The 13976-nt window shown below is 36.8% G+C and overlaps 1 protein-coding gene across 3 annotated transcripts in view; it reads right to left on the reverse strand.

The window, feature by feature from the left end:
* Window positions 1–13503, reverse strand: part of IFT25 (intraflagellar transport 25) — a 37905-nt gene extending 24402 nt beyond the window's left edge. The window contains exons 1-3 of one of the 3 annotated variants that reach the window (XM_081818454.1): window positions 13426–13503; window positions 11768–11892; window positions 5697–5809 (exon numbers count right to left, since the gene is read on the reverse strand). In XM_081818454.1, coding sequence (XP_081674580.1) covers window positions 5697–5794 — 98 coding nt within the window. In that variant the 5' untranslated portion in view covers window positions 5795–5809; window positions 11768–11892; window positions 13426–13503. Of the gene's footprint in view, window positions 1–5696; window positions 5810–11767; window positions 11893–13425 lie in introns of those variants that run through there. The other 2 variants (XM_081818453.1, XM_081818452.1) reach the window with 2 other exon arrangements.
* Window positions 13504–13976: the final 473 nt, after the last annotated feature.

Here is a 13976-nt window from a genome sequence, read left to right on the forward strand (position 1 = left end):
TATTACAGAGGATTAATAAAAGGAAATCTTAAAAAAAAAAAAAGAAGTGCCATGTTTAATTTCTAAGTTTCAGGGACGTTTTTCCAGATATCTTTTAAAAATTTACTTGTAATTTAATTACATAGTGGTCAGAGAATAAATTCTTTTTTCTCCAGCTTTAATTTAAATTAAATTTAATTTAATCAACATACAACATTTTGTAAGTCTAAGGTATACAACATGATGATTTGTTTACATGAAATCATGACCATAATAAAGTTAGTTTACACATCCATCATCTCACATGTACCAATTTTTTGAATACATATTCCCTAAGGTATCAATCTTTTGAAATTTATTGACTTCATGGTCCAGTACATTTCAGTGAATGTTTAATGTATACTTCTTCTAAGTGCCATTGTTGATCATAGTGTTGTATAAATGTCAATTCAGTCAAGGTGACTGACACTGTTGTGCAGATCATCCTATCTTTACAATGTCTTTACTACCTGTATCTTTAGATTCTTTGTCTGGCTACTTTATCATTACTGAAAGAAAGGTGTTAAAATCTCCACCTATGATTGTGGATTTGTTTATTTCTCTCTTTCTTCTGTCAGTTTTTGCTTTATGTATTTTGAAGATTATCTCTTCCTGATGAAAGAATGCTCAAACATTATAAAATGTCCCCTTTATCTCTGGTAATTCTCCTTATCTTACATTCTACTTTGTCTGATAGGAATATAGCCACAGCCACTTTATGTTTAGTGTTTATAGGATACATCTTTTTCATCCTTTTATTTTCAACCTATTTGTGATTTTATATTTAAAGTACATCTCTTGCAGAGAGCATATACCTGTGTGTTGTATTTTTACCCAGTCTGACAATTTCTGTCAATTTCTATTATTTAATTGAAGTGTTTAGCCCCTTGACATTTAATATAATTATGGATATGGCTGGGTTTAAGTCTACCATCTTGCTATTCATTTTCTATTTGTCCCTCCTATCTATTTTTTTCTTGTTCTATTTCTCCTATTCTATCTACTTTTGACTGAATAAAAAAAGCTAAAGTTCCATTTAATTTTATTTGTGTGTGTGTGTGTGTGGTTATTCTCAAGGTCATAACCTCGTGATAGTCAATTTACATTTAACTCCATTTTTGTGCCATTATTTTCATATATTTTACATTTACATATATAACATTTATTACACATATACATAATAAATCCCACAGTACAATGTGTTTTTCCCCATTAGGTGGTCAGTTGAATTTTTAAAAAATTAAAAGAAATAGTTTTTTTACATTTATCATTTCCAATGCACTTAATTTCTTGCTGTAGTTTTAAATCTCCATCTAGTATTATTAACACTTCAACATGCAGAACTTCCTTTAACATTTCCTGTGATACAGGTCTACTTGTGGTGAATAAAATGTCTCTATTTCACCCTCATTTATGAAGAATATATTAGCTAAATACAGAATTCTGAGTTGACAGGGTTTTTTTGTTGTTTCTTTTTCAGCATTTATGTTACTATTCCATTGTCACCTGTATTCCACTGTTTGTGATGCAAAGTCAGCTGTCACTGGTACTACTGTTCCCCTGTAGTTAATGTATTTTTTTCTGCAGCTGTTTAAATTTTTTTTCTTTATTTTTCAGCAGATTACAGTATAGTCTCTTTGTATGTATCTTGCTTGGGGTTTCCTGAGTTTCTTGGATTTATAATTTGGCATTTTTTAATAAGATTGGAGAACATTCAGCCAAAAAGTAGAAATAACCTGAATATCCACCAGCTAATGAATGGATAAATAAAATGTGCTATATCCATGAAATGGAATATTATTTGTCAATAAAAAGGAATGAAGCACAGAGATGTGTTATAACATGGATGAACCCTGAAAACATGTAAATGAAAGAAGGTAGTCACAAAAGACCATATATATGATTCCATTTATATGAAATCTCTGAACAGGCAAATCTATAGAGATATAAAGTAGATTAGTGAGCACCTAGGGTTGGTGGCGATAGGGGAAATATAAGGTGACTGCAATGGGTTGCAAGGTTTTTTGGGGGGTAATGAAATGCCCTAAGATTGATTGTGGAGATGACTGCATAACTCTGAATATGCGGGAAGCCAATAAATTGTACATTTTAAATGGGTAAATTGCACACTATGTGAATTATCTGTCAATAAAGCTGTTACCAAAAACAAAACAAAACAATATAGGTCCAACTCACAATTTTCGATTTTTTATACTATGCTTACTATTTCACAATTTATTTTTTATTTATAGTTATATGGTTTTAAGTTTTATTTATTTAAATGACTTTTAATTGCCCTCTGTTTCTCAGGTGATTTTAATGAACATGACCAATGTAACAACATCAAATAGTATATAGAGATGTACTGGTTTTAAAAATGACATAGGGGCAGGGGCGGCTTGGGTGGCTCAGTTGGTTAAGCGTCTGACTCTTGATCTGGGCTCAGGTGATGATCTCAGGGTGGTGAGATAAAGCCCCATGTCGGGCTCTGCGCTCAGCATGGAGTCTGCTTGAGATTTTCTCTCTCCCTCTGCCTCTGCTCCTCCCCCGGGTCACACACTCTCTTTCTCTCTCAAAATAAATAAATAAAATATTTTAAAAAGTGACATATATGAGTATACAGTCAATCTATGACAAAAAAAGGCAAGAATATGCAATGGGAAAAAGAGAGTCTCTTCAACAATGGTGTTGGGAAAACTGGTCAGCTAAATGCAAAAGAATGAAACTGGACCACCTGATTACACCATACCCAAAAATAAACTCAAAATGGGTTAAAGACCTGAATGTGAGAAACCATAAAATTCCTAGAAGAAAACATAGGCAGTAATGTCTTAACATCCGTCGTAGACACATTTTCTAGATATATCCCCTCCGGCAAGGGAAACAAAAGCAAAATTAAACTATTGGGACTACACCAAAATAAAATAAAAAGCTTTTACACAGTGAAGGAAACCATCAACAAAATAAAAAGACAACCTACCGAGTGGGAGAAGACATCTGCAAATGATATATCCAATAAGAGGTTAATATCCAAAATATAGAAAGAACTTATACAACTCAACAGCAAAAACCCCCAAATAATCCAATTAAAAATGGGCAGAAGACAAGCAGACATTTCAGATGGCCTAACAGACACATGAAAAGATGCTCAACATCAGTAATCATCAGGGAAATGCAAATCAAAACCACAATGAGATATCACCTCACACCTGTCAGGATGGCTAAAATCAACAACACAAGAAACAAGAAGTGTTGGCAAGGATATGGAGAAAAAGGAACACTCATACACTGTTGGTGGGAATGCAAACTGGTGCAGCTACTGTGGAAAACAGTATGGAAGTTGCTCAAAAGACTAAAAATAGAATCACCATATGATCCAGTAACTCCATCACTGGGTATTTACCCAAAGAAAATGAAAACACAAATTTGAAAAGATACATGCACCCCCATGTTTACTGCAGCATTATTTACAATAGCCAAAATATGGAAGCAACCGAAGTGTCCATCCATAGATGAATGGATAAAGAAGATGTGGTATACATACAGTGGAATAATACTCAGCCATAAAAAAGAACGAAATCTTGTCATTTGCAACACATGGATGGAGCGAAATAAGTCAGTCAGAGAAAGACAAATACCACATGATTTCACTCATATGTGGAATTTAAGAAACTAAACAAATATGGAAAAAAAAAAAAAACAGACTCATATATAGAGAACAAACTGGTAGTTGCCAGAGGGGAGGTGGGTGGGGAGATGGATGAAATAGGTGAAGGGGATTAAGAGTATACTTGTGATGAGCACTGAGTAATGTACAGAAGTGCTGAATAATTATATTTTACACCTGAAACTAATGTAACACTGTATGTTAATTATACTGGAGTTTAAAAAAAAAAAAATAAATAAATATTTAAACGACATACAACTGAATTCTCATAGTTAGGTATAACGAAGTCATAAAAATGGTAGTTTTCGGGACATCTGGGTGGCTCAGTCATTAAGCGTCTGCCTTCGGCTCAGGTCATGATCCCAGGGTCCTGGGATCGAGCCCTGCATCAGGCTCCCTGCTCGGCAGGAAGCCTGCTTCTCCCTTTCCCACTCCCCCTGCTTGTGTTCCCTCTCTTGCTATGTCTCTCTGTGTCAAATAAATAAATAAAATCTTTAAGACAAACAAACAAACAAACAAAAACCCTAAAGTTTGAGTTATCATAGTATAATACAAAGAACCCCAAACTGGGAGTTAGAAGACATGAGGTTAATTTTGATTCCACCACTTGGTTATCTGTGTAATTTTGAACAAGTCATCTTTACCTCCAATAATACTTTTCCTCATCTTTAAAATAAGGTTGAAAATACATTTTAAAAATATTTTGCCTCTTATTTCCCAAGCTTATGGTGAGGGTCAAATGACATAACATCTATGAAACGATAAAGCCCTATGCGAATATAAAATAATACATGCATATATACATATATATATGTATGTTTGTGTGTGTGTGTGTATACTCAGCTACTTTACAGTATTAATTGAATTTGACTGATATTTGATGATCTAATTCAACAAGCTACTCAACAATTATTTTAAGACATTCTGGAGTCAAAGATGAGTAAGTCATAGTCTCTAACTTCTAGGAATTCATAGTTAAGAGAGGACACAAATATTAAATAAATAATTATACAATAAAGGGATAAAAAGGTAATAGCTGCATATACTAAATTCTTTTGGAGTCTGACGAAAAGGTAAACTAATCCTACATGAGGCCAAAGGGACAGAGGTCAGAGAAGAGATAACTATTAGGCTTAAAGGAAGAGGTTAGTTGCTAGAATTTTATCCAGATACATGGAATTTACAATAGAACACAAAAATACCACAAGATCTGTGTTATAACTGGCTCTGCCTTCAGTAGTTAAAACTAGTACTTGACCTCTTTAGACCTCTCTTACCATAACTCTAAAATGAAAGGTTTAGATAAGATAAATTCCTAAGTCCTTCCAGCTCTAAAATTATATGATTCTATGAATCAAACTTTGGTCATTGTACAGATACCAAGAAAGAGAAACCAAGAGAGTAATAAAATAGTCACAACTATCAAAAAAGGAGTTTTTCCATTAACTATTTTTTCTTGGAATTTAAAAGTCCAAGAATGATATTTATCTCTACCTTGAATAAGCTCTAACACAGTAAAGAGAGGAAACTGGAATGAAATCAAGAAACTGAGAACCAAACAATGCAGGTAGATAGCAGGAAGTCAAGCCTTCAGTTCAGCAAATGTTGCTTAGACCACTAAGGAAATAGGCAATAATGAGAAGTTATAATGTTTTCTTCCTATCTACTAAAAAAACTTGGAATAAAATCACAACCAGATATTACAATGTACTCTTCCCTAAAATGAGACAGTTGTTTAAAGTTTTGCCTTGTTAAACCACTTCTTAAAAAACTATTTGTATAAAAGGTCAGTTTAAAAATTATAAAGAAAAGGATCAAAAACCTAAATATGCACAACTGAATTTGTTTCAGGAATGGTACCAAAGGTGGATATTGTCAAGTAATATACTTCACCAAACATTTATTAAACTATGTTTAAAAGTTCTAGTTGTTGTAAAGCATAGTCCCAGTACTCAAGGGGTTCACTGACCTAATATCAAGACTTTAAGGAAGAAAAAATAGTAACTCTTACCCATCAATAATATTTTCAGGTGGGTGTTTTTCATCACTTGATGTAGCTAAAATCACTTCAGTCCCCTCAGAGCTCAAACACAGATCAATTTTTCTCATCTTAAAGTGTTTAACCTGCAAATAAAACAATAATAACAAAAGCAAATTCTTGGTTCTCTTAACTTTATCCGAGAAAAGGGAGAGAGAAAGCCTGTTGCCTAGCACACAGCTTAACAACCAAGCTATTCAACAAGTGGGAGGGACCCTAACATGTTTATTTATATAAGTAAACTTCTAACCTTCCCCAGGAATAATCTGTAAGATAATGACTATTTCCACTATTCTACTCCACAAAACAAGACACTAACTACTCTAACTGACATCATTTTTCTGATTCTAAAATTAAAAGTCCTCAATAATGACAGAGAAACAGTTAACAGGCTAAGGTAACATGAATTAATGGGTAAATTTAAAAAAATTATTTATATCATTATATTTCTGAAATTAAAAAAAAATCTGGAGCATAAAAACAGATGTTTTCGTGATTGGTTTTATTTTTTCTTTTTTAAAGTAGGCTCCACGCCCAGCACAGAGCCCAACTCAGGGCTTGAACCCATGACTGAAATCAAGAGTCAGATGCTCAACCGAGCCACCCAGCCCCACGTGACTGTTTATCCATACATTTATCAACTGAAGTAGCAAATAATATTATTCACATGCTAAAAAATATCTTACCATCATTATTTTTTGGAGCAGAATGTAAAATAAGAGAGAAGACAAACTTTGCTTATTTTTAAATTCTATACCAGTCACTTGGGTCATGGATTTAAAGACATTTCTATTGTATGGTAATATTTTAAGTTTAATAAAAATATCCTGAAAAGATAAGGACCTTGGTGGATTAGACAGAGAAGGTGAGAGAAGATTCTATCAGATCTCACCCACTCTCCTCCTTGATCTGGTGGTGACAGGGCACAAACCAATATATAAATGCAAAGTGACTATAAAAGCTGTATCTATAAAGAATTAAAAGACAAAGAGTGTTTGAAAAAAGAAGGAAGGCTTCCAATACCCTTCATACCCTGGCCTCCAGCTAACTTTTTAAAAAAATGAAACTATTCCCTGGCCTCCGGCTGACTTTTTAAAAAAATGAAACTATTTCAAATAAATAATAGACAAAGCACAGAGTATCACATATATTAAACAACTACGTACCCACTGCCTAGATTTAATAAATGTTAACATTTTTGCCCATTTCCTTCCTTGTCCAGAGGTAATAGCTATTCTTAAGTTGATGAGTATCCCTCCTTACTGTATTTTATACTTTTATCATATACGTATCCATAAACGCTATGTACTGTCCTTTTAAAACTTAGATGATTTCTCAGTATATATATCCTTATACTACCTGCTTTTTTCATTCAATATTATGTTTTCAAGTTTTTATCATGTTGATACATGTAAACCTACTTTATTCACTTTAACTGTTGTCAGGTATTTCTCCATTTCTCTAATGATGAATATTTAGGTGTTTCCAATTTTTTGCTATTATAAACAAAGTTGAAATGTATACCTTTGTATGTATCCTTAGCATTTGTGGGAGAAAGTCTTTATGGTAAGAGCATCTTTCTTTACAGAAGTAAAATTGCAGAAACTTACAATCAGCATATCTTCAAGTCAGTAATTGATCAATTTGATCTTGAAATTTTAACAATTTACACTACCAACTGCAGTGTTTGAGAGTTTCTGCTTCCTCATATTCTCACCAACTTGGTATTAGATATTTTGGCTTTAGCCCATCTCATTGGTGTGAAATGGTATCTCAACAGGTTATACTTTGTATTTCCATGATTATTAGTGAGGTTGAATACTGTTTCATATGATTATGAGCCATTGAGGCCTCTTTTTCTGTTATTTGCTTTTCCTCATCCTTTGCTCATTTTGCTATTGGGGTGCTTTTTAAAATTTTTTTGTCCTTTTCTTTTTGATTTGTAGGGATTTTTAAAATAAAACATTCTGGATACAAATCCTTTGTTATATGTGTTGCAAATATCTTCTACCACTCTGTAGCTTGATTTTTCTTTTTGACTTTGTTTTCTTGTGCATTTACCCACCCCCAGGCACTTTTTTTTTATTACTGAACTATAACATACATAAAGAAGAGAACACAAATCAGAATTATATAGAGCGATAAATCTTCACAAAGTTAACACACCCAGGTAATCACCACCCACGGTAAAGAAATAGAATATTACCAGCACTTGAGAAGCCCTCTGCATGCCCCCTTCCAATCACTTCCCTCCCTCCTCCCCAACATAAGCATGGTCCTTATTTCTAATAGATTAATTTTGCCTGAAATTTATATATATAGAATCATATAGCTTGTACTCATTTGTATCTGGTTTCTATCACTCATTATGTTTTTGAGACTTAGCCATATTGCTGTGTCACAGAGTTAAAGTGCAACTAAGTAAAGTGAAGTAAAATTACAACCCAGCCCCAACCCATCTCAACCCCTAATAAGATCAAAGAAACCATCCCCTAAGTGGAGCTTCACAGGAAACTGGGTGTATGAACTGGAAAGCAAAGAAAGATTTCTTTGATCTTGGGTACTTAGATCCTAAACCCCTGATGGAGGGAATTGATCTCACTCCCAAGTATCTGAAATCAGAGGTAAACTGAAACTATTTAAATAAAACTACAAGTCAGTCCAATCCCTAGGTGGACTGAAGTGATCTGCCCCTTATCCTGGCTGTGGGGCAAAGAAAATAGTGAGTTCTCTCTGGGATAAGTCATTATCTACTTCACTGTCTATTATTCTTTTAAACACAATATCCAATGTACAAAATCACTTCATTAGATCTATAGATGATCCAAGTATTGGAATTAGCAAAGATAGCTACTATGAATCTGTTAGATAATTTAGTGAAAAGATGGACAAAATGGGTGAATTGAAAGGGAATTTTAGCAGAGAAATTGAAACTCTAAAAAAGAACAAAATGAAAATTCCAGAACTGAAAAGTATAGTATCTCAAATAAAGAATTCATTAGATGGGCTTAGCATCAGACTGGACTCAACATTAGGATGGGTCAGTAAACTTAAACATAGGTCAACAGAAATGATCCAAAATGAAACATAGAGAAAAAATGAAAGTAGCAGAACAGAGCATCAGATACCTGTGAAACACTATCAAACTATTCAGAAATATATGTAATACATAAGGAGAAGAGAAAAAGAGTAGCTTAGAAGAAAAATCTGAACAGATACAGCTGAAAATTTTCCAAAGTCTATGAAAGACATAAACCCAAGATCCAAGAAGCTCTTGAACCCTAAATTGGATAAACACTACAAAGAAAACCCCACTTAGACACATCTTAGTCAATCACTGAAAATTAAAGAAAAGATAAAAAATTAAAAGTAGTCAAAGCAAAAAACACATTATGCTTAGGAGAACAGGAATAAAAATTGTCTTCTCATCAGAAACAATGGAAGCCAAAAGACAGTGGAATGACATCTTTAAAGTGCTAACAGACAAAATACAGAATTCTACATCCAGCAAAAATATCCTTTGCAAGTGAAAGCAAAATATAGGCATTTTCAGGCAAACAAAAGCTGAAAGTATTTGTTATCAGTAAACACACTCAACAAAAAATTGGAAAATTTTCAGCTATATGGGGTAGGTGGAGCAGAGGGAAAGACAAGCAGCTCCAAGCTGAGTGCGGGGGCCGACAGGGAGGGGGGGTGGGTCTTGATCTCACAACCTTGAGATCATGACCTGAGCAGAAATCAAAAGTTGGACGCACAATGGCCTGAGTATCTGGTTTATAATCAAGATTGTACTCCCAACATAAATAAGGTACAGAGCTTCCCCCTTTTCTAGTTGTTGGAGCAATTTGTAAAAGACAGAGGTTATTTGATCCTGTAAACCTGGTAAAATCTTTGTAGATAGATTTTTTTTTTTTTTACTATTTCAAATTCAACTGTTCTTTTCAGGTTTCTACACCATCTTAGGTCAATTTTGAAATTTACATTTTGTAGAAACATTATATATTTCTTCTTAATCTTTATATTTATTGGCATAAAGTTCATTTTTTATAGTAATTTTAAAATCTAGCATGATAGTGTTAAAAGCCATGGTAAGACTGGTCAAGAAAAAAGGCATGTGTTCTAACATTTTCTATTTGTGCCTCTTCTCTTGGCTTTTTTCTTGCATTTAATACTATTGATACTAGAGAACTAGTGTTAGATGAACACTGTTAGTATGTGGTTTGAAGAAACATGGTCAATTCCTAGAAATACAGATTGATGAACTTGGATGCTAATTCTCAACAAAATTCTAAAATTTATTAAACTTCATTAAATATAAAATATATATAAAATGATATATATAAAATATATAAAATGATAGCCCTGAAAACATAAAGATAGTAGTAAAATAGAAAGCAGCAGTAACATTAGTTCACAAAGGTTATGCCAAACCTATACATTTCTTTTTGCTTGTTTGATAGAGTTAGTACCAATTAGGGACATGTTCTGAATATTTCAACAAAACTTCAGAGAAAGCTCCTCAAGATTCCATATGGACTAGATGGAGAAATGTAGGTTGGGGGACAGGCAGTACTTTAGGTAAAATTTTTTAACTCTTTGAATGGCTATGCTCAAAGAATGATGATTAATGGAACAAAATGAACTGTGGAAGACCTCTGTCCTTATGCCATTCAACATTTTTATTAATTAAAGATAGAAAAAGTATTCTTACCAATTTTGCAGATGACACAAAGCTGGGATGTCAGCTAATATGCTAGATGACAGAATTAGCACACAAAAAGATCTGAGCAAGAAAGAAAGATGGGATATGATGAATAATATATTTAATAAGGATAACAATAAAGGCCTAGACTCAGGCTTAAAAAGTCAATCACACAAAGATTGGTCTTGATTGGGGTTGGCGAACTACTGCTTATGAGCTAAATCTAGCCTGCCACCTGTTTTTGTATGGCCCATGAGTTAAGAATGCTTTTTATTTTAAATACTTTTAAAAATTAAAATAATATTTTGTGACACATGAAGATTATATGAAATTATATGAAATACATACTTCAGTATCCATGAATAGTTTTATTGGAACTTGGCCATGGTCATCCATATATACACATATAAATACTATACAAAGTAGTCGACGGCTACTTTTGTGTTATAGTGACACAGTAGCTGTGATAGAGACTATAAGGTTCATAAAGTCTAAAATATTTATTATCTGGCCCTTTACAGAAAAAGTTTGCTGACCCTTGATCTAGATGTGTAAAACATATAGGTTTGGCTCATTACAAAGTCACACTATAAGGCAAGAGTGTACTGTATTTGCCCCCAAAGGTAAAGGAATACAATCTTAGATTATATTAACAGAGTTAAGGAGGAACTACCTCCATCAAAATTTTTAGATACCGGGGCACCTGGGTGGCTCAGTCAGTTAAGCGTCTGCCTTCAGCTCAGGTCATGATCCCAGGGTCCTGGGATCAAGCCCCACGTGGGGCTCCCTGCTCAGTGCGGAGTCTGCTTCTCCCTCTCCCTCTGCCACTCCCCTGCTTGTGCTCTAATAAATAAAAAAAATCTTTAAAAAAATTTTTTTTTAGATACCACCTAAGGACCAGGCACTGTGCTTGCTAATAATGCAAAGGTGACTACAACCTAAGACAAAGATGGTGACTAAGACGTAGTTCTTGCCTTCAAGTTCAGAGTCAAGTAAGATGAACAAGCATGCAACTAATATTATAACGTTACGTGCTAACGGTGTGATCTACATCCAGATACTACATCAGTTCTGGGTAGTATATATTAAGTAGGACATTGTCAGGTTTGATATTGTCAGAGGAAAACAAAAAGTTCATGATGATCTATAAATTATCACATGGAGAAAGTTGAAAGAGTTAGCTGAAATATTTCAAAAGAGAGATAAGAGAGAAATGTGATTAATATCACAAGTGTTCAAAAATGGAAAAAGCATTAGAATTTTTCTTTTACAACTCCAAGAGGGAGAACTGGACTCAACAAACACAAATTCTAAGCAGGAAGACATCACAGATAGAACTTACTGGCAAAGTAAAAATTTTAAGTCTTTTCCATCCCTGAAAGTGTCCAAGAAGAGTAGGTGATAATTTATGGAGGAAACTAAAGAAAGGATTCCTGCATTGGTGGTTCTTTTAGACTGGATCAATTCCTAGGGAACACAGATTGAAGAACAGATAGTGAAGGATTTTAGAAGCCAAGTTAAACACAATAGGTTCTATCCTGTGGTTTTCAACAGTACTGGAGGTGATTTTGCCCCCAAGGGACATTTGACAATTTTGAAAGACAGTTTGGCTGTCACAACTTGGGAGGGAGGGGTGTGATGCTATTGGCATCTAGTGAGCATTTCACCAGGCTTCTAAATATCCCCATGCACAGGACAGTCCCCCACAACAAATCATTATTTAGCCCCAAATGTGAATACAGAGGTGGAAAAACCCTATGGTAATATATTTGGGGGTGCAAATGTGAGGGTTGGAGACTTAGGGAGAGAACTTGCTTTTAATAAGTTATATTTTAGGGAAAAATATCTAGCATTGATGTTTGGTATAAGAATAAGGAAAAGAATATACTCTCTAAATGTTCAGTTCTTTCCTTGCCTCACATTCTTATCATCTAAATTGTCTGAGGAAAGCCATGTACTTTAACACAAAATTCATTTCATACCTCCTATATCCATCAATATCCTTCCTATTTCCTATGTTGGGTGTAATTATTTAATGGCAGAAGTTGAGTCTCTTTAAGGTTCCTTGGTTCGGTTAAAGAGAAAGTGACAAACCAGCCCCAAAGAAACCCACAGAGAATGTTGCTTCCAGAACACCAAGGTGCAGGTTTGCGTTGTAGTCTAACCCCCCACCCTGGGATACCTTACTCTAAATAAATATACATATATTCCCTCAGGGCTTAGATTACTAAAGGCGGTGCGCTCTGGGGTGCCCTCCTCTGCATTTTGCATGGTCTCTGACCCTGAACTTCCCTGTCCCAGGGCCACCGAGCCACCCTTTCATCTCCAGGTCACATCCTTCTGGCCCTTCTCTCTGAAAACCTCGAGGGGTCAAGTCCGCAGTTCACTTTATCCCTGACTTAGTACTCTCCCCCTGACTGGGAACTTTTGTGTAAATTAGAAAATGGCCACCCTCTGACTCCCAAGGCCAGGGCCTACGGCTTAGTATCTACTAGAAGGGCAAACCAGCTCTGACACCACCTCCTCGCCCCGTCCCAAACCCTTCTCGGTCCAGGGCCATTCATTTCAAGCCCTCCGAGGGTCCTAAGCACTCAGGCTTGTGGACGCCCCACCCCAAATTACATAAAATATATTAAATGAGCCAACATCCTACATTAACTATAATTCATAATATACGGGTTACGCAGCAGTTGAAAGGTTACAGTTTGGTAAACTAATTAACTTCAATTTGCAACTGTTTTTCCCTTTTGGGAGTGAAAACATTATTTCAGGGTTCAAAAAAGTTCGTGGATCGGCACTGGTGTCTCTAGGGCTGAGGGGAGAGAACGTATCTGCGTCAAAGTCCCTCACGAGCCGCCCCTCAGCGCCCTCCCGCCGTCCGCCTCCTCACAACCCTCTCCATCGGCTCCCCGCTCTGCCGGCCGCGTCCAGCAGGGTCCCACCTCCACCAGCGCGGGCCCAACCCGCCCCGCCGTCCCACCACCCCACCACCCGGCTCGCCTGCGCCTCCCGTTAGCTCCAAGCGCGCGGACTATCCGGGCTCCGGATCTCCCATCCGCTCCGCCCCGCGCAGCGCGCCCCCGGCCCCTGGCCCCGCCCCCTATCCCCGACCTCCAAGGAGTTCCCGGGGGCGCGCATCCCTCTGCCCGGGTTTTTCGCTCCATCCCACCCGCTGGCCCCGCCCCGCGCATCCAGTCTCGGCCTTCGGCCCAGCCCCCGGGGCGCGCGCCTATCCCGACTCCCGGCTCTTCGCTCCTCCCCGCCATCAGGCCCCGCCCCGCGCAGCCCGGCCCGGCCCCCAGCTCCGCCCCCGGAGCGCGCGCACCTCTAGACTCCCGGTTCTTTGCCCCACCTCTCCCGCAAGCCCCGCCCCCGTGCTCTCCTTTACTTGGCGGGTTGAGCCGCGCAGCCCCACCTTAGGGCTTTTCCCCAAGCAAGTGCCTGAGCCCGCACCGCCTACCCTCCCCCACCTCAGATCAATCCCAGGGGCTTGCAGGACCCAGGGGACCCGCCCTCGCGCGAGCACGCACGCGCAGTCCCCACGTCTCCCG

This window comes from Leptonychotes weddellii, chromosome 4, assembly GCF_054177405.1.
Source record: "Leptonychotes weddellii isolate Sample4059 chromosome 4, ASM5417740v2, whole genome shotgun sequence".
NCBI classification, from domain to species: domain Eukaryota; kingdom Metazoa; phylum Chordata; class Mammalia; order Carnivora; family Phocidae; genus Leptonychotes; species Leptonychotes weddellii.